General features: G+C 37.1%; 1 protein-coding gene across 7 annotated transcripts in view; it reads right to left on the bottom strand.

Moving 5' to 3' along the window:
* The window catches only part of LOC117342022 (disks large homolog 2-like), a 264,368-nt gene that overhangs the window by 105,618 nt on the left and 131,675 nt on the right, over window positions 1-27,075 (bottom strand). The window contains exon 1 of one of the 7 annotated variants that reach the window (XM_033903979.1): window positions 13,702-14,038. The exons of the other annotated variants lie outside the window; for them this stretch is intronic. Coding sequence (XP_033759870.1) covers window positions 13,702-13,787 — 86 coding nt within the window. The 5' untranslated portion in view covers window positions 13,788-14,038. Of the gene's footprint in view, window positions 1-13,701; window positions 14,039-27,075 lie in introns of those variants that run through there. 7 annotated transcript variants of the gene reach the window in all.

The raw sequence follows: 27,075 nt of genomic DNA, 5'->3' as shown, positions 1-27,075 counted from the left end.
TATAAACCAGGATTCATCAATATACCCATTATACAGCCAGAGGTAACAAGAGTTATATAAACCAGGATTCATCAATACACCCATTATACAGCCAGTGGTAACAAGAGTTATATAAACCAGGATTCATCAACATATATACCCATTACACAGCCAGTGGTAACAAGAGTTATATAAACCAGGATTCATCAATACACCCATTATACAGCCAGAGGTAACAAGAGTTATATAAACCAGGATTCATCAATACACCCATTATACAGCCAGTGGTAACAAGAGTTATATAAACCAGGATTCATCAACATATATACCCATTACACAGCCAGTGGTAACAAGAGTTATATAAACCAGGATTCATCAATATACCCATTATACAGCCAGAGGTAACAAGAGTTATATAAACCAGGATTCATCAACATATATACCCATTATACAGCCAGAGGTAACAAGAGTTATATAAACCAGGATTCATCAATATACCCATTATACAGCCAGTGGTAACAAGAGTTATATAAACCAGGATTCATCAATATACCCATTATACAGCCAGTGGTAACAAGAGTTATATAAACCAGGATTCATCAATACACCCATTATACAGCCAGTGGTAACAAGAGTTATATAAACCAGGATTCATCAACATATATACCCATTACACAGCCAGTGGTAACAAGAGTTATACAAGAGGCCCAGGGGCCTTAACGGTCATCTGACTTTTAATTAAAACCCTTATATTATTGTAGTATGCATTCTCTGTAGCAAGTATATAGTGGCACTGTTGGCCATGGTGGCCATCTTGGATATCTGACCGACCCAATAAATAATAACACTTGGTCTGGACCATCTAAGGATCATTTCTGGTAAGTAAGAGCTGAATCCCACCGGTGGAATTTGAGAAGAAGTTTGAAATAGGTGTTGTTCAGGAAAACCATGATTGCGCAATCATGTTACAAAATGGCCGCCATTGCTGCCATTTCAAAGTTTTTACAAGGCCGAAAAAATAACAACACTTTGTTGGCACTCCTTCCTTAACATTCTCACCAATTTCGAGCTCAATGGCACCAGTGGAACTGGAGAAGAAGTTTAAAATGTGTTTTTTAAGATGGCGGATATGGTGGCCATCTTGCATTTCAGACCAATCTAAAAAATAACAACACTTGGTCGGGATCATCTCAGGAACATTTCAGGCAAGTTTCAGCCCAACAGCACTGGTGGAACTTGAGAAGAAGTTTAAAATGTGTTTTTGAAGATGGTGGTTATGGTGGCCATCTTGGATTTCGGACCGACCCGAAAAATAACATCACTTGGTCGGGATCATATCAGGATCATTTCAGGCAATTTTCAGCTCAAAAGCACTGGTGGAACCGGAGAAGAAGTTTAAAATGTGTTTTCAAAATGGCGGCTATGGGGGCCATCTTGGATTTCGGACCGACCCGAAAAATAACAACACTTGGTCGGGATCATATCGGGATCATTTCAGGCAAGTTTCAGCTCAATAGCACTGGTGGAACTTGAGAAGAAGTTTAAAATGTGTTTTTCAAGATGGCGGCTATGGCGGCCATCTTGGATTTTGGACCGACCCGAAAAATAACAACACTTGGTCGGGATCATATCAGGATCATTTAAGGCAAGTTTCAGCTCAATAGCACTGGTGGAACTTGAGAAGAAGTTTAAAATGTGTTTTTCAAGATGGCGGCTATGGCGGCCATCTTGGATTTCGGACCGACCCGAAAAATAACAACACTTCGTCGGGATCATCTCAGGATCATTTCAGGCAAGTTTCAGCTCAAAAGCACTGGTGGAACTTGAGAAGAAGTTTAAAATGTGTTTTTCAAGATGGCGGCTATGGCGGCCATCTTGGATTTTGGACCGACCCGAAAAATAACAACACTTGGTCGGGATCATATCAGGATCATTTCAGGCAAGTTTCAGCTCAATAGCACTGGTGGAACTTGAGAAGAAGTTTAAAATGTGTTTTTCAAGATGGCGGCTATGGCGGCCATCTTGGATTTCGGACCAACCCGAAAAATAGCAACACTTGGTCAGGATCATCTCAGGATCATTTCAGGCAATTTTCAGCTCAAAAGCACTGGTGGAACTTGAGAAGAAGTTTAAAATGTGTTTTTCAAGATGGCGGCTATGGCGGCCATCTTGGATTTCGGACCGACCCGAAAAATAACAACACTTGGTTGGGATCATCTCAGGATCATTGCTGGCAAGTTTCAGCCCAACAGCACTGGTGGAACTTGAGAAGAAGTTTAAAATGTGTTTTCAAAATGGCAGCTATGGCGGCCATCTTGGATTTCGGACTGACCCGAAAAATAACAACACTTGGTCAGGACCATCTCAGGATCATTTCAGGCAAGTTTCAGCTTAATCCCACTGGTGGAACTTGAGAAGAAGATTGAAATGTGAAAAGTTTACGCACGGCGCACGGCGCACGACGCACAACGCACGGCGCACGGCGCACGACGACGGACGAAGCATGATGACTATAGGTCATCCTGACCCTTCGGGTCAGATGACCTAATAAACCAGGATTCATCAATATACCCATTATACAGCCAGAGGTAACAAGAGTTATATAAACCAGGATTCATCAATATACCCATTATACAGCCAGAGGTAACAAGAGTTATATAAACCAGGATTCATCAATACACCCATTATACAGCCAGTGGTAACAAGAGTTATATAAACCAGGATTCATCAATATACCCATTATACAGCCAGAGGTGACAAGAGTTATATAAACCAGGATTCATCAATATACCCATTATACAGCCAGAAGTAACAAGAGTTATATAAACCAGGATTCATCAATACACCCATTATACAGCCAGTGGTAACAAGAGTTATATAAACCAGGATTCATCAACATATATACCCATTACACAGCCAGTGGTAACAAGAGTTATATAAACCAGGATTCATCAATATACCCATTATACAGCCAGAGGTAACAAGAGTTATATAAACCAGGATTCATCAATACACCCATTATACAGCCAGAGGTAACAAGAGTTATATAAACCAGGATTCATCAATACACCCATTATACAGCCAGTGGTAACAAGAGTTATATAAACCAGGATTCATCAATATACCCATTATACAGCCAGAGGTGACAAGAGTTATATAAACCAGGATTCATCAATATACCCATTATACAGCCAGTGGTAACAAGAGTTATATAAACCAGGATTCATCAATATATACCCATTATACAGCCAGAGGTGACAAGAGTTATATAAACCAGGATTCATCAATACACCCATTATACAGCCAGTGGTAACAAGAGTTATATAAACCAGGATTCATCAATATACCCATTATACAGCCAGTGGTAACAAGAGTTATATAAACCAGGATTCATCAATATACCCATTATACAGCCAGTGGTAACAAGAGTTATATAAACCAGGATTCATCAATATACCCATTATACAGCCAGTGGTAACAAGAGTTATATAAACCAGGATTCATCAATATATACCCATTATACAGCCAGAGGTAACAAGAGTTATATAAACCAGGATTCATCAATATATCCATTACACAGCCAGTGGTAACAAGAGTTATATAAACCAGGATTCATCAATATACCCATTATACAGCCAGAGGTGACAAGAGTTATATAAACCAGGATTCATCAATATACCCATTATACAGCCAGAGGTGACAAGAGTTATATAAACCAGGATTCATCAATATACCCATTATACAGCCAGTGGTAACAAGAGTTATATAAACCAGGATTCATCAATATATACCCATTATACAGCCAGAGGTAACAAGAGTTATATAAACCAGGATTCATCAATATACCCATTATACAGCCAGAGGTGACAAGAGTTATATAAACCAGGATTCATCAATATACCCATTATACAGCCAGTGGTAACAAGAGTTATATAAACCAGGATTCATCAATATATACCCATTATACAGCCAGAGGTAACAAGAGTTATATAAACCAGGATTCATCAATATACCCATTACACAGCCAGTGGTAACAAGAGTTATATAAACCAGGATTCATCAATATACCCATTATACAGCCAGAGGTGACAAGAGTTATATAAACCAGGATTCATCAATATACCCATTATACAGCCAGAGGTAACAAGAGTTATATAAACCAGGATTCATCAATACACCCATTATACAGCCAGTGGTAACAAGAGTTATATAAACCAGGATTCATCAACATATATACCCATTACACAGCCAGTGGTAACAAGAGTTATATAAACCAGGATTCATCAATACACCCATTATACAGCCAGAGGTAACAAGAGTTATATAAACCAGGATTCATCAATACACCCATTATACAGCCAGAGGTAACAAGAGTTATATAAACCAGGATTCATCAATACACCCATTATACAGCCAGTGGTAACAAGAGTTATATAAACCAGGATTCATCAATATACCCATTATACAGCCAGAGGTGACAAGAGTTATATAAACCAGGATTCATCAATATACCCATTATACAGCCAGTGGTAACAAGAGTTATATAAACCAGGATTCATCAATATACCCATTATACAGCCAGAGGTAACAAGAGTTATATAAACCAGGATTCATCAATACACCCATTATACAGCCAGAGGTAACAAGAGTTATATAAACCAGGATTCATCAATATACCCATTACACAGCCAGTGGTAACAAGAGTTATATAAACCAGGATTCATCAATACACCCATTATACAGCCAGTGGTAACAAGAGTTATATAAACCAGGATTCATCAATATACCCATTATACAGCCAGTGGTCACAAGAGTTATATAAACCAGGATTCATCAATATACCCATTACACAGCCAGTGGTCACAAGAGTTATATAAACCAGGATTCATCAATACACCCATTATACAGCCAGAGGTAACCAGTGTTATATAAACCAGGATTCATCAATATACCCATTATACAGCCAGTGGTCACAAGAGTTATATAAACCAGGATTCATCAATATACCCATTACACAGCCAGAGGTAACAAGTGTTACATAAACCAGGATTCATCAATATACCCATTATACAGCCAGAGGTAACAAGAGTTATATAAACCAGGATTCATCAATATACCCATTATACAGCCAGAGGTAACAAGAGTTATATAAACCAGGATTCATCAACATATATACCCATTATACAGCCAGTGGTAACAAGTGTTATATAAACCAGGATTCATCAATATACCCATTATACAGCCAGTGGTAACAAGAGTTATATAAACCAGGATTCATCAATATACCCATTATACAGTAAGAGGTAACAAGAGTTATATAAACCAGGATTCATCAATATACCCATTATACAACCAGAGGTAACCAGTGTTATATAAACCAGGATTCATCAATATACCCATTATACAACCAGAGGTAACCAGTGTTATATAAACCAGGATTCGTCAATACACCCATTATACAGCCAGTGGTAACAAGAGTTATATAAACCAGGATTCATCAATATACCCATTATACAGTAAGAGGTAATATTTAAAAGAGTTATATAAACCAGGATTCATCAATATTATACTCATTACACAGCCAGAGTTATATAAACTATATATACTACTTTTTAATGAGCCTTTACTTACGTGTATGGCTGTGAAGCATTGTAAGATGAATTACCACAACTTAACATCTGACCTTAAACAGATAAAGTGTCATTTATTACCCAGCTTTACTTAACTTAATGGCTTACTTCAGCTTTATATGTCCCCATTAACAAAGAAAACAGTTCTTTACTCCAAATAAAAATGTTCTATTTTTTTAGCTTAGTTTTCCCTGTTCATATGTAAGCTGATGCATGTTGGTATTTTATTTCCAGTCCGATTTCCTACATGGAACATCCCGTTAGGAAAACCTTTTGTATCCAAATCCTTTTAGCCATCAGAGAGAGTTGTTTAAAAACCGGCACTAATTCAATTGTACATGATTTAGGAAGTAACTGCACACCACAGGACTGATGTTGGTCACACATACATCAGACAAAAGGCGCAATAGGCCCGACAGTATACAGGAATGGATATGGGTAAAAACTATAGTGATGAAGGACTGATGTTGGTCACATCAGACAAAAGGCACAATAGGCCCGACAGTATACAGGAATGGATATGGGTAAAAACTGTAGTGATGAAGGACTGATGTTGGTCACATCAGGCAAAAGGCACAAAAGGCCTGACAGTGTATACTGTAAATCACTTATATTTCGCGTGGGATTTATTTTCGCGCTAATTCGCGAGGAGAGTCAAATGCGAATTCAAATCCCTCGCGAATATTTTTATAAGAATGACAAGAATAAGTGGCGTCCATTTTTAATCTATCGTAATCTTTAGTTGGTGAACAGACATCGCCATTAAAATAATAATAGAATGATAGATTGTATACATACATCAGTGTAATTTTATATCACAAAACACCAAAATTTCATACACAAAAAAACCTGCTGAACACTAATATTGAAGTTGAACTTGGACTAAAATACCTTCTAGACGGCGATTTATCTAATTTAAGCGCAGTACGTCAGGTCCCGAGGATCCCGGATGGTCACCCGGAAGACGCCATACTTCTTCATCCGGAACTCCTCAGTATTTTTTTAGCCAACCCGAGGATGATCCGAATGACATGTATGTCGTACTTCACATCACTTTCATTTCCGTAATTGGGACCAACAAATTATCTTAATTTGGTTACTATTTTTTTAATTGGAGATCTCTGGCGTGGTCATGTCAGCGAAATACTGCAGAAAAACTATATATGAATGGGCGCGACACTTGTATATAGCCTAGAGGCGTATACAGGTACAGTACATACAATTGAGTATAGACAGACATCGATATCACAGGACTTTTCTTGTACCGTCACATGACTCTCATAAACAAAATGGCTACCAACATGGAAATATTGCCGACCTGTTAACATCATTCGCGAATTTAAAGTCAAATGAGGTGAGTTCGCAAAATTAAGTACTCGCGAAATATAAGTGATTTACAGTAATATACAGCCAAGTATATAAACCTCTTAATTACAATGCAAAATCAGACTATAAAGATCTAATTTTGTGTTGAAAGTTGAAAAAATTTCTCTTGAAAATCCATAATGATAACAGCATGGCTAACTCATTGTTGACCAACAGATCATGTCTCAATAAACAAAACCAAAATAAATCCCAAAGGTAAACTATGGAAGCCAGTATGATGAGAAAAGCCTCTACAGAATCAGAGACACAGGCGATCATAACAGGCTGAGCTATTACCATCCCCTACCAAGGGATTAACAGAGACGTCAACAACACCTCGTCCCTGACCCTCCTAACCTTACATTAATGTGCTCACTCAGCTAATGGACAGTGTCCAATATCTGTATCGATGAAAACATACAAAACAAGACACCCATGGGCCTTAATGGTCACCAGAGTTTTCATGAATTTCAGTCAATTTGACCCATTGTGGCCGCTTCCATCAGCCCCTTGGGGTCAGTCAGGGCCAGTATGTGCATACCATCAAAATGTCATACCAAATTGATAATTCTAATCAAGTTAGAATTAATTCCAATAGAAATTTTACAAATGATATTCAAAGATGTGATTTCCCTATATACACGATATTGAAGTTTATCTGCAGGGGGTAAAGTGAGACTGCAGGGCCATGAAATTCACAATTTTGGTAAAGCACCTTATAAAAGACCATCCATATATGAAGAATATTTTATTCTACCATATCTGGATCATGAGATTTCTATAAATTTGACCCTTTTGCCCCATCCTTTAGGTCTCCGGGGGTTGGGGACCTTTGGCCAAGGAAAGTTTCTGCAACATTTCATTGAAATTTGGTTGAGGTGTTTCCGAGAAGTTGAAAATGTAAATTGTTTAAGAACAGACAGATAACATACGACAATGGACTAACGGCAATTACAATGGGTCACTTGAGACTTTGTCTCAGGTGACCTAATAAACCATGTGATGTATTCTACACCTCCAAAATCCATGTACACCTCAAAAACTTATTTCAAAGTGAACTATAGAAACAGTTCTTTATCAGCCAACTTCCTTTAAGACTGAGACTTTTGAGAGTAAAAATCTGTTTACCAAGAACAGTACCATCACTTTGGTTATAGATTAGTCACAAAAATGTTGGCTTTGAATTCAAAACAAGAGATCCCAGAGGGATCTTGGCGCCCACCATTGAATGATCTTTATAGGTTCCATGTCAGATGGAACTTTTCTCTACTTTTCCCTTCCTCTAAGTCTTACTAATCTGTGTAAATTCAGAAACAGCCCTCTAGTACTTTTCAAACAAGGGGAACCTACATATAAAATTTAAGATTTAGCAATAATGGTCGTCTGTCGGCCATGTTGTTTTCAGATTGGTCCCAAAATGCAACACCAGGGACCAAGGGGAACCTACATATGAAATTTGAGAAAGATCCCTTCAGTACCTTCTGTAAAATAGCGATAACAAACTTCAATTGTCAAAATACAAGATGGCTGCCTGTTGGCCAGGTTGTTTTCTGACTGGTCTCAAAATGCAATATGCATAACTAGGCACCGAGGGAAACCTACATATGAAATTTGAGAAAGATCCCTTCATTACTTTCTGAGAAATAGCGATAACAAACTTCAGTTGTCAAAATCCAAGATGGCTGCCTGTCGGCCATGTTATTTTCCGATTGGTCTCAAAATGCGATATGCATAACTAGGCACCAAGGGGAACCTACATATGAAATTTGAGAAAGATCCCTTCAGTACTTTCTGAGAAATAGCGATAACAAACTTCAATTGTCAAAATCCAAGATGGCTGCCTGTCGGCCATGTTGTTTTCCGATTGGTCTCAAAATGCAATATGCATAACTAGGCACCAAAGGGAACCTACATATGAAATTTGAGAAAGCTCCCTTCAGCACTTTCTGAGAAATAGCGATAACAAACTTCAATTGTCAAAATCCAAGATGGCTGCCTGTCGGCCATGTTGTTTTCCGATAGGTCTCAAAATGTGATATGCATAACTAGTCACCAAGGACAACCTACATATAAAATTTGAGAAAGATCCCTTCAGCACTTTCTGAGAAATAGCGATAACAAACTTCAATTGTCAAAATCCAAGATGGCTGCCTGTCGGCCATGTTGTTTTCCAATAGGTCTCAAAATGCTTTATGCATAATAAGGCACCAAGGGGAACCTACATATGAAATTTGAGAAAGATCTCCTCAGTGCATTCTGAGAAATAGCGATAACAAACTTCAATTGTCAAAATCCAAGATGGCTGCCTGTCGGCCATGTTGTTTTCCGTTAGGTCTCAAAATGCAATATGCATAACAAGGCACCAAGGGGAACCTACATATGAAATTTGAGAAAGATCCCTTCAGTACTTTCTGAGAAATAGCGATAACAAACTTCAGTTGTCAAAATCCAAGATGGCTGCCTGTCGGCCATGTTGTTTTCCGATTGGTCTCAAAATGCAATATGCATAACTAGGCACCAAGGGGAACCTACATATGAAATTTGAGAAAGATCCCTTCAGTACTTTCTCAGAAATAGCGATAACAAACTTCAATTGTCAAAATCCAAGATGGCTGCCTGTCGGCCATGTTGTTTTCCGATAGGTCTCAAAATGCGATATGCATAACTAGGCACCAAGGGGAACCTACATATGAAATTTGAGAAAGATCCCTTCAGCACTTTCTGAGAAATAGCGATAACAAGAATTGTTTACGGACGGACGGACGGACGGACGGACGGACGGACGGAGGGACGGACGGAGGGACGGACGACGGACCACGGACGCAGGGCGATTTGAATAGCCCACCATCTGATGATGGTGGGCTAAAAAGTGTTCACTTGATTTTGATGTGCGAGATTCTAAATATGTTATTTGTCGAAAATGAATCAGTGGTAAGAAAAAAAAGATTTTCTTTGATGAAAAATCTTTGGTGAGTTGCCTTCCCACATGAAACTCACCAGGAGTTACACCGAAATCAATGGAGTACCTTTCAAAACACAATCACCATGGTTACATAATGCAGTTTACTAATTTTCTAAATTAGCAGAAATTAGATACCCATGGACCGGGTGTTGGTTCTGTAATGACACAACCAATCACAGTACATACCGAGGCGGGAATCAGATCGGGTAACGATTTCACTCACTTCAACCATGCCAAGCTGGTTTTTTGTTTTTTTGTTTTTAAATCTTTGGCAAATTGTGTGGTTTGTACAGTACATGCTATTGTAGTAGGCTATAGAATATGATTCTAGAAACAATGTGTTTGTGTACAAATATGAATAAAATGGTGTACAAATATCTACCAAAAGGTTGAGTGTGCAGTTTTGTAAAAGACTAATTGGGGCGAATAAGTTTTCCAACAGATGCTAAAATTTACACTATACAAATCAGATACTTTGCTTTACTGACCTTGAACTTTGCTTTGATTATTGAAGAAGTTGAAGGTAAACTTAGATATTCGGGTATGCTAACTTTGAACTTTGCTTTGATTTCAGAAGAAGTTGAAGGTGAAATTAGATATTTGTCTATGCTGACCTTGAACTTTGCTTTGATTTCTGAAGAAGTTCAAGATCTCCTCCCCCCCCCCCCCCCCCCCCCCCCCCCTTTCTGACTAAGAAGTTATCAAAATACACCTACGTCATCTGTATTTCTTTATTTTGTCCGGAGCAAATGATGATTAATTTCTACCTCGGTAATGATTTCAATACCAAAGCCCTATTTTTCTGACCTGGAGAAATCACTCAACTAATACATATAACGTTGCCACATCTCATTGGAATACACCATGTAACATATACCTAGAACTTCCTCCTGATATTCTCTCAATCTTGGAGAGGTTTGCTATCAATACTGTACTGCTGGTCACTTTACACAGGTTTTGTGACACTTAAGAGAAATATTTGTTGTCAATACTGCACAGGTAGTCACTTTATACAAGTTGTGTAACACTAAGAGATGCTTATTGTCAATACTGTACATGTAGCCACTTTAGATAGGTTCTGTGAATCTAGGAGAGATTTGTTGTCAATATTGGACAGGTAGTCACTTTATACAGGTTTTTTTCTAGGAGAGGGATTTGTTGTCAATACTGGACAGGTGGTCACTTTATATACAGGTTATTTAACTTTAGGAGAGGGATTCGTTGTCAATACTGGACAGGTGGTCACTTTATACAGGTTTTAGAGTCTAGGAAAGGGATTTGTTGTCAATACTGGACAGGTGGTCACTTTATATACAGGTTATTTGACTTTAGGAGAGGAATTTGTTGTCAATACTGGACAGGTGGTCACTTTATACAGGTTTTTGAGTCTAGGAGAGAGATTTGCTATCAATACTGGACAGGTGGTCACTTTATACAGGTTTTTGAGTCTAGGAGAGAAATTTGTTGTCAATACTGGACAGGTGGTCACTTTATACAGGTTTTTGAGTCTAGGAAAGGGATTTGTTGTCAATACTGGACAGGTGGTCACTTTATATACAGGTTACGTCTAGGAGAGAGATTTGCTATCAATACTACACACAGCTTTTGCCAAGTCTAATGCACCACTAATGTAATAAGGCTACATCCACATTTACACAACATAACCATGGCTTGAATTATTTATCCCCACTCCGTCACATTATTCCAGGTTTGGCGCTGTTAACTAATATTTCCAGAAATTTAGTACAGCTTGACTTTTAAGCTTTGAATGCATGTAAGGTGACATGAAGGGAGACTCTGACAAACCCTGGACAGCTTACATGTTATACGGTCAGAATATGTATAGTCAGTTTCATATTTCTTGACTGTAAAAATGTTTTGTTAACTTGTATGGTAACTGATCCTAGCTACACATAACACCTGGATTGAGCAATGTAGGTCTTCACAACGCTGCACCAGTTGTCACCTGAAAGGTGGTCATTATAAAACGGACCTGAGTGGTCTTCACCAGGCTGCACCAGTTGCCACCTAAAAGGTGGTCATTATAAAACGGACCTGAGTGGTCAGTCATAGACAGCACCAGAAATCTAACAGTAAATGGTCATATAACAATTCATCTATAGCTGGCAAAAATACTTGTTCATTACACAGCGTTATCTTAATGAAGTCACAAAACATGGATGTCACAATACAAACATGGTCAAAATATTGTAGGTGTAAAATTAGTATCATGCAAATATTGTCAAATTACATCAGAGGTCACGATAGGAACAGTCAATATACATCAGTGATCACTATGGAAACATGGTCAATGTACATCAACGGTCACTATGGGAACATGGTCAATGTACATCAACGGTCACTATGGAAACATGGTCAATGTACATCAACGGTCACTATAGAAACATGGTCAATGTACCTCAGCAATCACTATGGAAACATGGTCAATGTACATCAACGGTCACTATAGAAACATGGTCAATGTACCTCAGCAATCACTATGGAAACATGGTCAATGTACATCAACGGTCACTATAGAAACATGGTCAATATACATCAGAGGTCACTATAAAAACATGGTCAATGTACATCAACGGTCACTATGGAAACATGGTCAATGTACCTTGGCAATCACTATGGAAACATGGTAATGTACCTCAGCAATCACTATGGAAACATGGTCAATGTACCTCAGCAATCACTATGGAAACATGGTCAATGTACATCAGAGGTCACTATGGAAACATGGTCAATGTACCTCAGCAATCACTATGGAAACATGGTCAATGTACATCAGCAATCACTATGGAAACATGGTCAATGTACCTTGGCAATCACTATGGAAACATGGTAATGTACCTCAGCAATCGCTATGGAAACATGGTCAATATACCTCAGCAATCACTATGGAAACATGGTCAATGTACATCAGAGGTCACTATAAAAACATGGTCAATGTACCTTGGCAATCACTATGGAAACATGGTCAATGTACCTCAGCAATCACTATGGAAACATGGTCAATGTACCTCAGCAATCACTATAGAAACATGGTCAATGTACCTCAGAGGTCACTATGAGAACATGGTCAATGTACATCAGAGGTCACTATGAGAACATGGTCAATGTACCTTGGCAATCAATATGGAAACATGGTAATGTACCTCAGCGGTCACTATGAGAACATGGTCAATGTACATCAGTGGTCACTGGTCAAAGTACATCTGAGTGGTCATTTTGGAAACATGGATGTCCGATTTAGACAGAAGGAACATAGGCATACATTGTCTTTGGGTAATATGATAGGGATTGATACTTGATAATGGAAGATATAGTATGGTGGTCAATGGTTGTTATAGAAAGGTAGTCACTAACTGACAGGTTCTCAGTATGTGTTGGTGGTTGTTATAGAAAGGTAGTCACTAACTGACAGGTTCTCAGTATGTGTTGGTGGTTGTTATAGAAAGGTAGTCACTAACTGACAGGTTCTCAGTATGTGTTGGTGGTTATTATAGAAAGGTAGTCACTAACTGACAGGTTCTCAGTATGTGTTGGTGGTTGTTATAGAAAGGTAGTCACTAACTGACAGGTTCTCAGTATGTGTTGGTTGTTGTTATAGAAAGGTAGTCACTAACTGACAGGTTCTCAGTATGTGTTGGTGGTGGATCAAGAGCAGGTCACTATACATGAATGGTAGATGTAAGATACACCTGTGTCATGACTTACCTGTGAGTACCACATACTATGTATATATTTATATATTACCTATGTATTTGTATGGCATACATGGCTGCCTTCCTTGGGTACGATGTGAAGATCTGACTCCCGGGATAGAGGATCATTCCCGTCATCCCTTACCCTCCGTTTGTCTCCCCATCATACCTACGTTACCTCGGTCCAAATAACTCGGGTGGGATGGGTCACCATCACCTCCTACAGCCACTGTCTAATCCAGCTAACAACCAGCTACACTTATAATCCAGGTATCATGAGTTCCTTACTGACCAGTGGTACCAGACCCCACCAGTCAAATCACTCTAAAGTTCACCAATATTATCATCCACTCTATTAATGTCCAGTAAAAGCCAGGAATATTCCGTGTTAATCAGTGTCTAGATTCTTAAGCCAATGTCCAATAGTATTTAGTATCTGGCCTCTTGACAAACCAAATTCTAAATAAATTCCAAATAATTCCAGATGAATTCCAAAAGTCTGTTTTTATCATACTCCAACTTATTCCAAGGCTGTTCAGCTAATGTCCACAATTGTTCCAATCTATACCATTATCTACAGGCACCAGAGTTGAAAACAAACCCTTTTCCAAAATAACCCTGTTCTCCAATAGTAACCTTATAATCCAAAGGCATGATATAGTATTACATCAAGGTCTGAACACAACAAAACCTGTCAATCCAAAAGTCAACAATCTGCCAGCGTGTACTACAACACAAGCATGCTTTCCACTCCAACACACTGATCAGGCAATTAAACGTTTATGAGAAAATCTAGATCAATTTAATGTTTGACGTGCGGAAATCCTGCAGTATGAATCGTCCATGTGATGTCTCACAGATTCAGGTCTCACTACCACAATGACTGTCTCCGCTAATTTTTTACCTCTCTGTCTGTTTTATCAAACATGTACGCTGATCTAATTGTTAAGCCAATGATGTGCACATTTTTTGTTCGATAATGAGAGATGACTTTGGGACGCTCGCTGAGGGAATCAATGGCACACCATACCTGGCACCTACACCTGACACCTATACCCAACACACGACCACCATTTCCTTAAATTATTGATACAGGAAAAACACTTTTCTTTTACACACAATCCTGACTTAATGTCCATTTAATCCACTTTACCTTGGTGAGCTTTTAGAAACAATGAGATTTAAGAGTGTATGGTATAGGTATATATACCATCTCACACACTAATCTAATACAGACACGCAGCATGCTTAAAGTACGTTGTCCGTCCCTGGATTCATAATGCCAGTATTTGTGACTTAAATATTTCATACTTGTATCTTGTCTAGAGAATTAATGATACATCAATCGGCCAGCATAATATCTGTTAAGTAGTCCAAAAGGACGGCTTCTGTCCGCATTGTCAAACATCAGTAACACACGGATTTGTGCTTTACGATAGAGGAACTAATATGAAGAATCCCATCTGATGGCTCACCCAAAGGACTCCTTGCTCCCGGAATAAAAACCGTCATAAATATGGTCCCTGTTCGGGACTACCAACTATGAGCATGAATGTAATATCAATACACTGGAGAAAAAGAGGTCTTCAATTGAGGCCAAAACATATTTGTCACTCAAATTTCTGACTGCCTATCATTTACTTAAGTATATCACACAGGGACCCCATTATAATCAGTAACACAGGGACCACATTATAATTAGTAACACAGGGACATGTTATAATCAGTAACACAGGGACCACATTATAATCAGTAACACAGGGACCACATTATAATCAGTAACACAGGGACCCCATTATAATCAGTAACACAGGGACCACATTATAATCAGTAACACAGGGACCACATTATAATCAGTAACACAGGGACCACATTATAATCAGTAACACAGGGACATGTTATAATCTGTAACACAGGGACATGTTATAATCTCTAACACAGGGACATGTTATAATCTCTATCACAGGGACATGTTATAATCCGTAACACAGGGACCCCATTATAATCAGTAACACAGGACGACATTATAATCTGTAACACAGGGACCACATTATAATCAGTAACACAGGGACCACATTATAATCAGTAACACAGGGACCCCATTATAATCAGTAACACAGGGACATGTTATAATCAGTAACACAGGGACCACATTATAATCAGTAACACAGGGACAATGTTATAATCAGTAACACAGGGACAATGTTATAATCAGTAACACAGGGACCACATTATAATCAGTAACACAGGGACATGTTATAATCAGTAACACAGGGACAATGTTATAATCAGTAACACAGGGACATGTTATAATCAGTAACACAGGGACCACATTATAATCAGTAACACAGGGACATGTTATAATCTGTAACACAGGGACCACATTATAATCAGTAACACAGGGACATGTTATAATCAGTAACACAGGGACCACATTATAATCAGTAACACAGGGACCACATTATAATCAGTAACACAGGGACCACATTATAATCAGTAACACAGGGACATGTTATAATCAGTAACACAGGGAAACATTATAATCAGTAACACAGGGACCATATTATAATCAGTAACACAGGACGACATTATAATCAGTAACACAGGGACCACATTATAATCAGTAACACAGGGACAATGTTATAATCAGTAACACAGGGACATGTTATAATCAGTAACACAGGGACCACATTATAATCAGTAACACAGGGACAACGTTATAATCAGTAACACAGGGACATGTTATAATAAGTAACACAGGGACATGTTATAATCAGTAACACAGGGACCACATTATAATCAGTAACACAGGGACCCCATTATAATCAGTAACACAGGGACCACATTATAATCAGTAACACTGGGACCCCATTATAATCAGTAACACAGGGACATGTTATAATCAGTAACACAGGGACTACATTATAATCAGTAACACAGGGACCACATTATAATCAGTAACACAGGGACTACATTATAATCAGTAACACAGGGACATGTTATAATCAGTAACACAGGGACATGTTATAATCAGTAACACAGGGACACATATAATCAGTAACTAGACAATAACCAGTAGGTATACCCATCTATAATAGAGACAGATAACAGAGAACTGGACAATAACCAGTAGGTATACCTATCTATAATAGAGACAGATAACAGAGAACTGGACAATAACCAGTAGGTATACCTATCTATAATAGAGACAGAGAACTGGACAATAACCAGTAGGTATACCTATCTATAATAGAGACAGAGAACTGGACAATAACCAGTAGGTATACCCATCTATAATAGAGACAGATAACTGGACAATAACCAGTAGGTATACCTATCTATAATAGAGACAGATAACAGAGAACTGGACAATAACCAGTAGGTATACACTGGGAGACACGAATGTACTAGTTTTTTCATATTTTCTACTAATTCTGAAATTTTCACCAATTTTACCAAAAAAGATCTAATTTAACCCAACCCAGTCCATTTTTTCAGCAACGTATCTAATTATGAATTTTCATGGCTAATTTTCGACGGTCAAAGCTAGTTCTGTGAATCATATCCAATTTAACATGACCACCGTCTAATTCTATCGGGCTATCTAGAAATCATGAACTTTACGCTATTTATTTCATGACTATCTAAAAGTTTCTGACATCGACGAATTCTCATGGAACATGTCGAGAATTTCCCCGACAGTCTAGAAATGTCCGACAGGGTCCAGTTTTTTCTACACTTACGCTAATTCTGCTCCTCGAATCTAATATTGACGGAGCAATCCAGTTTTCGTGAAAATCGCCTAATATTAAACGTCATGACGAATATTGCGAGATTCGCCTCGGGCGGTTCTGTCGCGCGGCAATACCAGCACTGCCAGCCGTAGACTACTTTACCTGGACAGCAGCCATCCGTGACCATCGAGCCCCGCGGCTAGCCTCGACTTGGGAGCGCTCAGCCGTGAAGCGGTCCTACCATAATCACCTATACTTACGATGTCGGTACCAACTCGAATTAAGGGTTCAAGCTATAAATATGCGACACATACACGATAAGATACATACATAATGTATAGCACATCATGTATATCAATATTTCTGATATCACATACGATACATTCACTTTTTTTGCAGATTGTTCCAGTTTTATTTTCATTAAATGTGCTGCTTGTACATCAATATCATAAGACACCTGAAGAAATAAAAGTATTACATTCACAATACGACGATTACATATTTATTGTTATTCAATTGAGGCAAATTTTGTATCAATAAGCGATTAAGCTGCGTACTTACCGTACGTTTAAAGCTGTTTTTACCCCAGAATCATATATATATACTTTTGTAAATTTTAAGCATAGGCAAACCTTAGCCAAGTTCCGTTGTGATAATTTGAAATTGAAAATAGAGACAGGCCGGTATTCTCGTCCTCCCTTAGCATTACATGAGAGGAAAGGTATTTTATGTCAGTCAGGATTAGTAGAAGACGAGCGCCATTTTTTAATTGACTGTGAGTTTTATTCAGATATTAGGCGAATTTTATTTAGTGAAGCAAGCAATTATTGTCCAAACTTTTTAGAATTAAACCCATATGAACAATTTCATTATCTTATGACAAGTGATGATCTTCAGCCTATTTTAGCTTCTTCACTCTATCTGATGTATCGCAGAAGATCCTGTTTTACCTATATTTAACAGAACTTTTTACTATATTGTGTCTCATAAGTCTGGATGTGAATATAATTTTAATGCAACTTGTAAAGTTTTTATGACTTCTACTGTATTTTATATATCTAATATTGACACGTGGCACGTTAATAAAATATTTTGTATTGTATTGTATTGTATTAATAAAAGAAAGAATATTGTATCGAAAACCTCTTGTCATCCACTTCACAAGGACACCTGGACAGTTGTTGATTACAAGGCCTGGGGCATTTCTAAATTGAACCTGCTGGTTGGCTTCCTGCCTTAGGCGAGAACACAGGTAAACCCCCGCCCCCTTTTTGGGATGAACTATAAGCTGGTTCTGTATTTAACATGACAAGTATATTAGTCCTACAATATAAGACTTCGAAGGTACAAACGTTATCTTTTACGTTTATTGTCGGGTATCAACATTTTTGTTATTTGCCGAACCTCTAAGTACATCTTCTTTGGAACAGATGCCTGCATCCGAGACCTATATATCAACTATATACGTCCCTGGTTATATATAGAGGAATATTGTAATTACCAATGGGTTACACTATCCGAGCTCTAATATATACAAGCTTACTAATAAGAAAATTTGAAACTGTATGTATCACATCGATGAGATTAGAGACTTGTGATATACAAGTCTCTGATGAGATATAGAAAAAGAACTGAATTATAAATCCTATATAGTGTCTCGCAAGTCCGATATTCTATAGATGTTTCTTACTGAATATTGAACTGTTTTTTATTATGTATATTATATATGAAAAAAAAATAAATGAAATGTATGGTACATATGGTATTTTGCCATTTTTAACGCATCTTTACACGATATATCATTTCCATCAACATTCCTCAGCGATGTGACATCAACAAAGTGGTAAAAAGTTTTGTAGTTTGCTAATCTGTTTGTCTGTATCCATACATTTATAATGACGCCGAGGGTATAATATGTATGCATTTCATGTAACATGTTGAAACCGACTTCTCTGTGCATATTTTGTTATGTATAGTGTAACCAGTATAGTCATTATGAATCAAACATGAAATAGAAGATTTTTCAAAAAAAAAAGATGTGTTGAACTATCATGTCTTACGTTTGACATAAAGAAAACAACTGTGTTATATAATAAAATCTTTCAATTCAATTCAATTCATTTATTACTTTAAACCTTACGGTTTATCAGTAGTATTATCAGCAAAGCGTCAAAGCGTCGTCGTTCCAAGCCGATGTTTTTAATTCAATTTGTGAAACACCTGATAATAATAATATGTTTATAATATGTACTTATGGGCCGTATGGCCTAAAGTCAATAAAGAATTTGAAATTTGATAAAACGTTTCGTGTCAATCATATAAGATATTCTTTCCTTATATATGATCAGTGATAATCCTATATAGCTTTATGGATTCGTACGTGCTAACTTCGGAATAACATATATTCATATCAGAGAATTTGAAATTGTGTTTTACAGCACGTTCTAGATATCGCCTGAATTAGCTGTTTTTGTTTTCACTCTTATCAGTTTCTATGTTTGCAATATGACTACACTATTGTATACTCCACACACCACTCATTCATTCGATATTGCCGCTCAGAAATGTCATAACATCTGTATCGTCATTACATTGTATATTGATGCTGTCTATCTTTCGTTAAATTGCATTTTAAAAATAGTGAAGATACAAAATTGTATGATGTCATTTTCAGCATGCTTATAAGTCGTAAGGATTGAATTGAATAAACATTTTAAACAAAAACAAGACCGGTCTATAATCCTTTAATTAATTCGATCGCTGTATAGAAAACCAAGGTACCGTTACAAAAACTAAATTGTACGGGTTAATGCCGGGGGCTAAGATCTCGCAGCGGTTGCTATGACTACTCTGTGTCAAGCGACCGCGATCTACTACCTGTTCACCTGTCGACACGGGTGACCAACTCAGACTTTTTATCTATGTGATTAGAAAAACGTCCGGATTACTGCTGGAATTTTACTTAACTAACATTTCGTTTCCGATATGGAGCTCCGGATTCGGAATCAGAACTTCCGGACTTGTGAGTACAAATATAACGTTACGGAAATTCGTTCCCCGACATTTCCGTCGGGATTGTGAGTTTTACGGACTGTCGGCGGGTCAGCTGTATTGGTATATACAACAGCAATACAAATACAAAGTGGAGTACGGGTTAGATATATACATATTACGTACAATTTGGATCTCATGGGATTCGATAATAAATGCTCGTTCGTCGACGAATGCGCAAGTATCGCAGTTTTGATAGACATATTCGTAGGTTAAGTACCTGGTTAAAAATACAAGCTATACAAGCCAAAGACATATATATGTCTTTATCCTGCAAATGCCACCGCATTCTCTATCTATATACATATATGTATATATGTCTCTGATACAAGCTGTTAAAACCGAATGGGAAAACAATTTCCAAAATATGCTTATATGGAAACAAAATTCAATAACTTTTCTTATAAATCTCTCGTATACTGTTTGGCTTTTATAAAATTTCTAAGCCGGATCTGTTCAAGATAAAATAGTTTCAGAGTTGTTTTTGATTAACAAAGCAATACCATAATGAAAACATAACCAGTGTTTTGACTTATTTGAAAATCGTACGCACAAGCACTTTTAACTTATTTTTTATAATCCTATATATTCATGTATATTGTAAGGTAAAACGACTAAGTATGTATGCCATTACATAATTTGTAGATTTGTCAGACATAAGATGAAATCGGATACATTTTTTTCAGAGGTATATGCTATTTGATGTAAAATAGATGGAAGTGCAAATGGATTTGGAGACAGTTTAACTCCAAAGTTAAACAGAATATGAACTGTAGATCTTGTAATATGTTCCTAATTCAACACGGACCGAGGAACTGTTGATACATACGAACTAGAATGCCGTTATACGAACATCAAATACGGACCTTTTATGTTTGCTATCTGTAAGGATGAATTGATCATGAAGACTTCTTAAACCCCATTTCGTCAGGTCTGTTTGTGTTTTGTTATATAAGAGGTGTGGTCGTTTTGTACTTATCCTGACCTAGGCCTAGTCGGGGTGTTCTCCATTCGCCCACTTTTTAAAGTTCAAAGAAAATTGTTGATATAGGAGAACAAAGGAAAACCAATTATAGTCTGTTCCATTTTAATTTTACCTGTGTTTTCCTGTAGTCATTTACCTGTGCTACCTGGAGAAAGTGGGGAAATAGAGATATATATACCTGTGACATGTAACATTAATATTACATTAATTTCATTTTATGGAAAATATTATAATACAAATGCGTTCATTCATTTAAGACACATTTTATAACATTACAATATGTTACTTTAAATACATTGTGCGATACACAACTACAGTTACATATCAATACATTTTAATTAAAAATTAATTTTTTTAGAAAGAATACATGTAATGAGTACTAATGACATAAAACTAAATTATACGACAGACATACAAATTGTATATAAATAATACATTTCAATCAGCAACATATATCACCAAGAAAGCACTAAATACATTAATTTCATTTTTATGGAAGATATTACACTACAAATTCCTTCATTCATTTAAGACATATTTTAGATATCATTTCAATATGTTAACATAAATAGATGATGGAACTCGTCTCCAATACTTTCATTGCAAAAATCTCCTTTATATATATATTATACCACCTTCCGGTCATGATACGAATTTTTAAATTAGATGTATGAAATTTAGTTAAATGTAGTGTATTTATTTCCGATAATATTGTTAATTGTGGAAGAACGAATCGTCTGTATCATTTGAGTCGGTACCGACATCGTAAGTATAGGTGATTATGGTAGGACCGCTTCACGGCTGAGCGCTCCCAAGTCGAGGCTAGCCGCGGGCTCGATGGTCACGGATGGCTGCTGTCCAGGTAAAGTAGTCTACGGCTGGCAGTGCTGGTATTACCGCGCGACAGAACCGCCCGAGGCGAATCTCGCAATATTCGTCATGACGTTTAATATTAGGCGATTTTCACGAAAACTGGATTGCTCCGTCAATATTAGATTCGAGGAGCAGAATTAGCGTAAGTGTAGAAAGAACTGGACCCTGTCGGACATTTCTAGACTGTCGGGGAAATTCTCGACATGTTCCATGAGAATTCGTCGATGTCAGAAACTTTTAGATAGTCATGAAATAAATAGCGTAAAGTTCATGATTTCTAGATAGCCCGATAGAATTAGACGGTGGTCATGTTAAATTGGATATGATTCACAGAACTAGCTTTGACCGTCGAAAATTAGCCATGAAAATTCATAATTAGATACGTTGCTGAAAAAATGGACTGGGTTGGGTTAAATTAGATCTTTTTTGGTAAAATTGGTGAAAATTTCAGAATTAGTAGAAAATATGAAAAAACTAGTACATTCGTGTCTCCCAGTGATACCTATCTATAATAGAGGAGACAGATAACAGAGAACTGGACAATAACCAGTAGGTATACCTATCTATTATAGAGACAGAGAACTGGACAATAACCAGTAGGTATACCCATCTATAATATAGACAGATAACAGAGAACTGGACAATAACCAGTAGGTATACCTATCTATAATAGAGACAGAGAACTGGACAATAACTAGTAGGTATACCTATCTATTATAGAGACAGATAACAGAGAACTGGACAATAACCAGTAGGTATACCTATCTATTATAGAGACAGAGAACTGGACAATAACCAGTAGGTATACCTATCTATAATAGAGACAGAGAACTGGACAATAACCAGTAGGTATACCTATCTATAATAGAGGAGACAGAGAACTGGACAATAACCAGTAGGTATACCTATCTATAATAGGGGAGACAGAGAACTGGACAATAACCAGTAGGTATACCTATCTATAATAGAGACAGAGAACTGGACAATAACCAGTAGGTATACCTATCTATAATAGAGACAGAGAACTGGACAATAACCAGTAGGTATACCTATCTATAATAGAGACAGAGAACTGGACAATAACCAGTAGGTATACCTATCTATAATAGAGACAGATAACAGAGAACTGGACAATAACCAGTAGGTATACCTATCTATAATAGAGACAGATAACAGAGAACTGGACAATAACCAGTAGGTATACCTATCTATAATAGAGACAGATAACAGAGAACTGGACAATAACCGGTAGGTATACCTATCTATAATAGAGACAGATAACAGAGAACTGGACAATAACCAGTAGGTATACCTATCTTTAATAGAGACAGAGAACTGGACAATAACCAGTAGGTATACCTATCTATAATAGAGACAGATAACAGAGAACTGGACAATAACCAGTAGGTATACCTATCTATAATAGAGGAGACAGATAACAGAGAACTGGACAATAACCAGTAGGTATACCTATCTATAATAGAGACAGATAACAGAGAACTGGACAATAACCAGTAGGTATACCTATCTATAATAGAGACAGATAACAGAGAACTGGACAATAACCAGTAGGTATACCTATCTATAATAGAGACAGATAACAGAGAACTGGACAATAACCAGTAGGTATACCTATCTATAATAGAGACAGATAACAGAGAACTGGACAATAACCGGTAGGTATACCTATCTATAATAGAGACAGATAACAGAGAACTGGACAATAACCAGTAGGTATACCTATCTATAATAGAGGAGACAGATAACAGAGAACTGGACAATAACCAGTAGGTATACCTATCTATAATAGAGGAGACAGATAACAGAGAACTGGACAATAACCAGTAGGTATACCTATCTATAATGGAGACAGATAACAGAGAACTAGACAATAACCAGTAGGTATACCTATCTATAATAGAGGAGACAGATAACAGAGAACTGGACAATAACCAGTAGGTATACCTATCTATAATAGAGGAGACAGATAACAGAGAACTGGACAATAACCAGTAGGTATACCTATCTATAATAGAGACAGATAACTGGACAATAACCAGTAGGTATACCTATCTATAATGGAGACAGATAACAGAGAACTGGACAATAACCAGTAGGTATACCTATCTATAATGGAGACAGATAACAGAGAACTGGACAATAACCAGTAGGTATACCTATCTATAATAGAGACAGATAACAGAACTGGACAATAACCAGTAGGTATACCTATCTATAATAGAGACAGATAACAGAGAACTGGACAATAACCAGTAGGTATACCTATCTATAATGGAGACAGATAACAGAGAACTGGACAATAACCAGTAAGTATACCTATCTATAATAGAGGAGACAGATAACAGAGAACTAGACAATAACCAGTAGGTATACCTATCTATAATAGAGACAGAGAACTGGACAATAACCAGTAGGTATACCTATCTATAATGGAGACAGATAACAGAGAACTGGACAATAACCAGTAAGTATACCTATCTATAATAGAGGAGACAGATAACAGAGAACTGGACAATAACCAGTAGGTATACCTATCTATTATAGAGACAGATAACAGAGAACTGGACAATAACCAGTAGGTATACCTATCTATAATATAGGAGACAGATAACAGAGAACTGGACAATAACCAGTAGGTATACCTATCTATAATAGAGACAGAGAACTGGACAATAACCGGTAGGTATACCTATCTATAATAGAGACAGATAACAGAGAACTGGACAATAACCAGTAGGTATACCTATCTATTATAGAGGAGACAGATAACAGAGAACTTGACAATAACCAGTAGGTATACCTATCTATAATAGAGACAGATAACAGAGAACTGGACAATAACCAGTAGGTATACCTATCTATAATAGAGACAGATAACAGAGAACTAGACAATAACCAGTAGGTATACCTATCTATAATAGAGACAGATAACAGAGAACTGGACAATAACCAGTAGGTATACATATATCTATAATAGAGACAGATAACAGAGAACTGGACAATAACCAGTAGGTATACCTATCTATAATATAGGAGACAGATAACAGAGAACTGGACAATAACCAGTAGGTATAACCATCTATAATATAGGAGACAGATAACAGAACTGGACAATAACCAGTAGGTATACCTATCTATAATATAGGAGACAGATAACAGAGAACTGGACAATAACCAGTAGGTATACCTATCTATAATATAGGAGACAGATAACAGAACTGGACAATAACCAGTAGGTATACCCATCTATAATATAGGAGACAGATAACAGAACTGGACAATAACCAGTAGGTATACCTATCTATAATATAGGAGACAGATAACAGAGAACTGGACAATAACCAGTAGGTATACCTATCTATAATATAGGAGACAGATAACAGAACTGGACAATAACCAGTAGGTATACCTATCTATAATAGAGGAGACAGATAACAGAGAACTGGACAATAACCAGTAGGTATACCTATCTATAATAGAGGAGACAGATAACAGAGAACTGGACAATAACCAGTAGGTATACCTATCTATAATAGAGACAGAGAACTGGACAATAACCAGTAGGTATACCTATCTATAATAGAGGAGACAGATAACAGAGAACTGGACAATAACCAGTAGGTATACCTATCTATAATAGAGACAGATAACAGAGAACTGGACAATAACCAGTAGGTATACCTATCTATAATAGAGACAGATAACAGAACTGGACAATAACCAGTAGGTATACCTATCTATAATAGAGACAGATAACAGAACTGGACAATAACCAGTAGGTATACCTATCTATAATAGAGACAGATAACAGAGAACTGGACAATAACCAGTAGGTATACCTATCTATAATAGAGACAGATAACAGAGAACTGGACAATAACCAGTAGGTATACCTATCTATAATAGAGGAGACAGATAACAGAGAACTGGACAATAACCAGTAGGTATACCTATCTATAATAGAGGAGACAGATAACCGAGAACTGGACAATAACCAGTAGGTATACCTATCTATAATAGAGGAGACAGATAACAGAGAACTGGACAATAACCAGTAGGTATACCTATCTATAATACAGACAGAGAACTGGACAATAACCAGTAGGTATACCTATCTATAATAGAGACAGATAACAGAGAACTGGACAATAACCAGTAGGTATACCTATCTATAATAGAGACAGAGAACTGGACAATAACCAGTAGGTATACCTATCTATTATAGAGACAGATAACAGAACTGGACAATAACCAGTAGGTATACCTATCTATAATAGAGACAGATAACAGAGAACTAGACAATAACCAGTAGGTATACCTATCTATAATAGAGACAGATAACAGAGAACTGGACAATAACCAGTAGGTATACCTATCTATAATAGAGACAGAGAACTGGACAATAACCAGTAGGTATACCTATCTATAATAGAGACAGATAACAGAGAACTGGACAATAACCAGTAGGTATACCTATCTATAATAGAGACAGATAACAGAGAACTGGACAATAACCAGTAGGTATACCTATCTATAATAGAGGAGACAGATAACAGAGAACTGGACAATAACCAGTAGGTATACCTATCTATAATAGAGGCAGATAACTGGACAATAACCAGTAGGTATACCTATCTATTATAGAGACAGATAACAGAGAACTGGACAATAACCAGTAGGTATACCTATCTATTATAGAGACAGATAACAGAGAACTGGACAATAACCAGTAGGTATACCTATCTATAATAGAGACAGAGAA

This window comes from Pecten maximus, chromosome 14, assembly GCF_902652985.1.
Source record: "Pecten maximus chromosome 14, xPecMax1.1, whole genome shotgun sequence".
NCBI lineage: Eukaryota > Metazoa > Mollusca > Bivalvia > Pectinida > Pectinidae > Pecten > Pecten maximus.
This window is presented reverse-complemented; position numbering and strand designations above follow the sequence as displayed.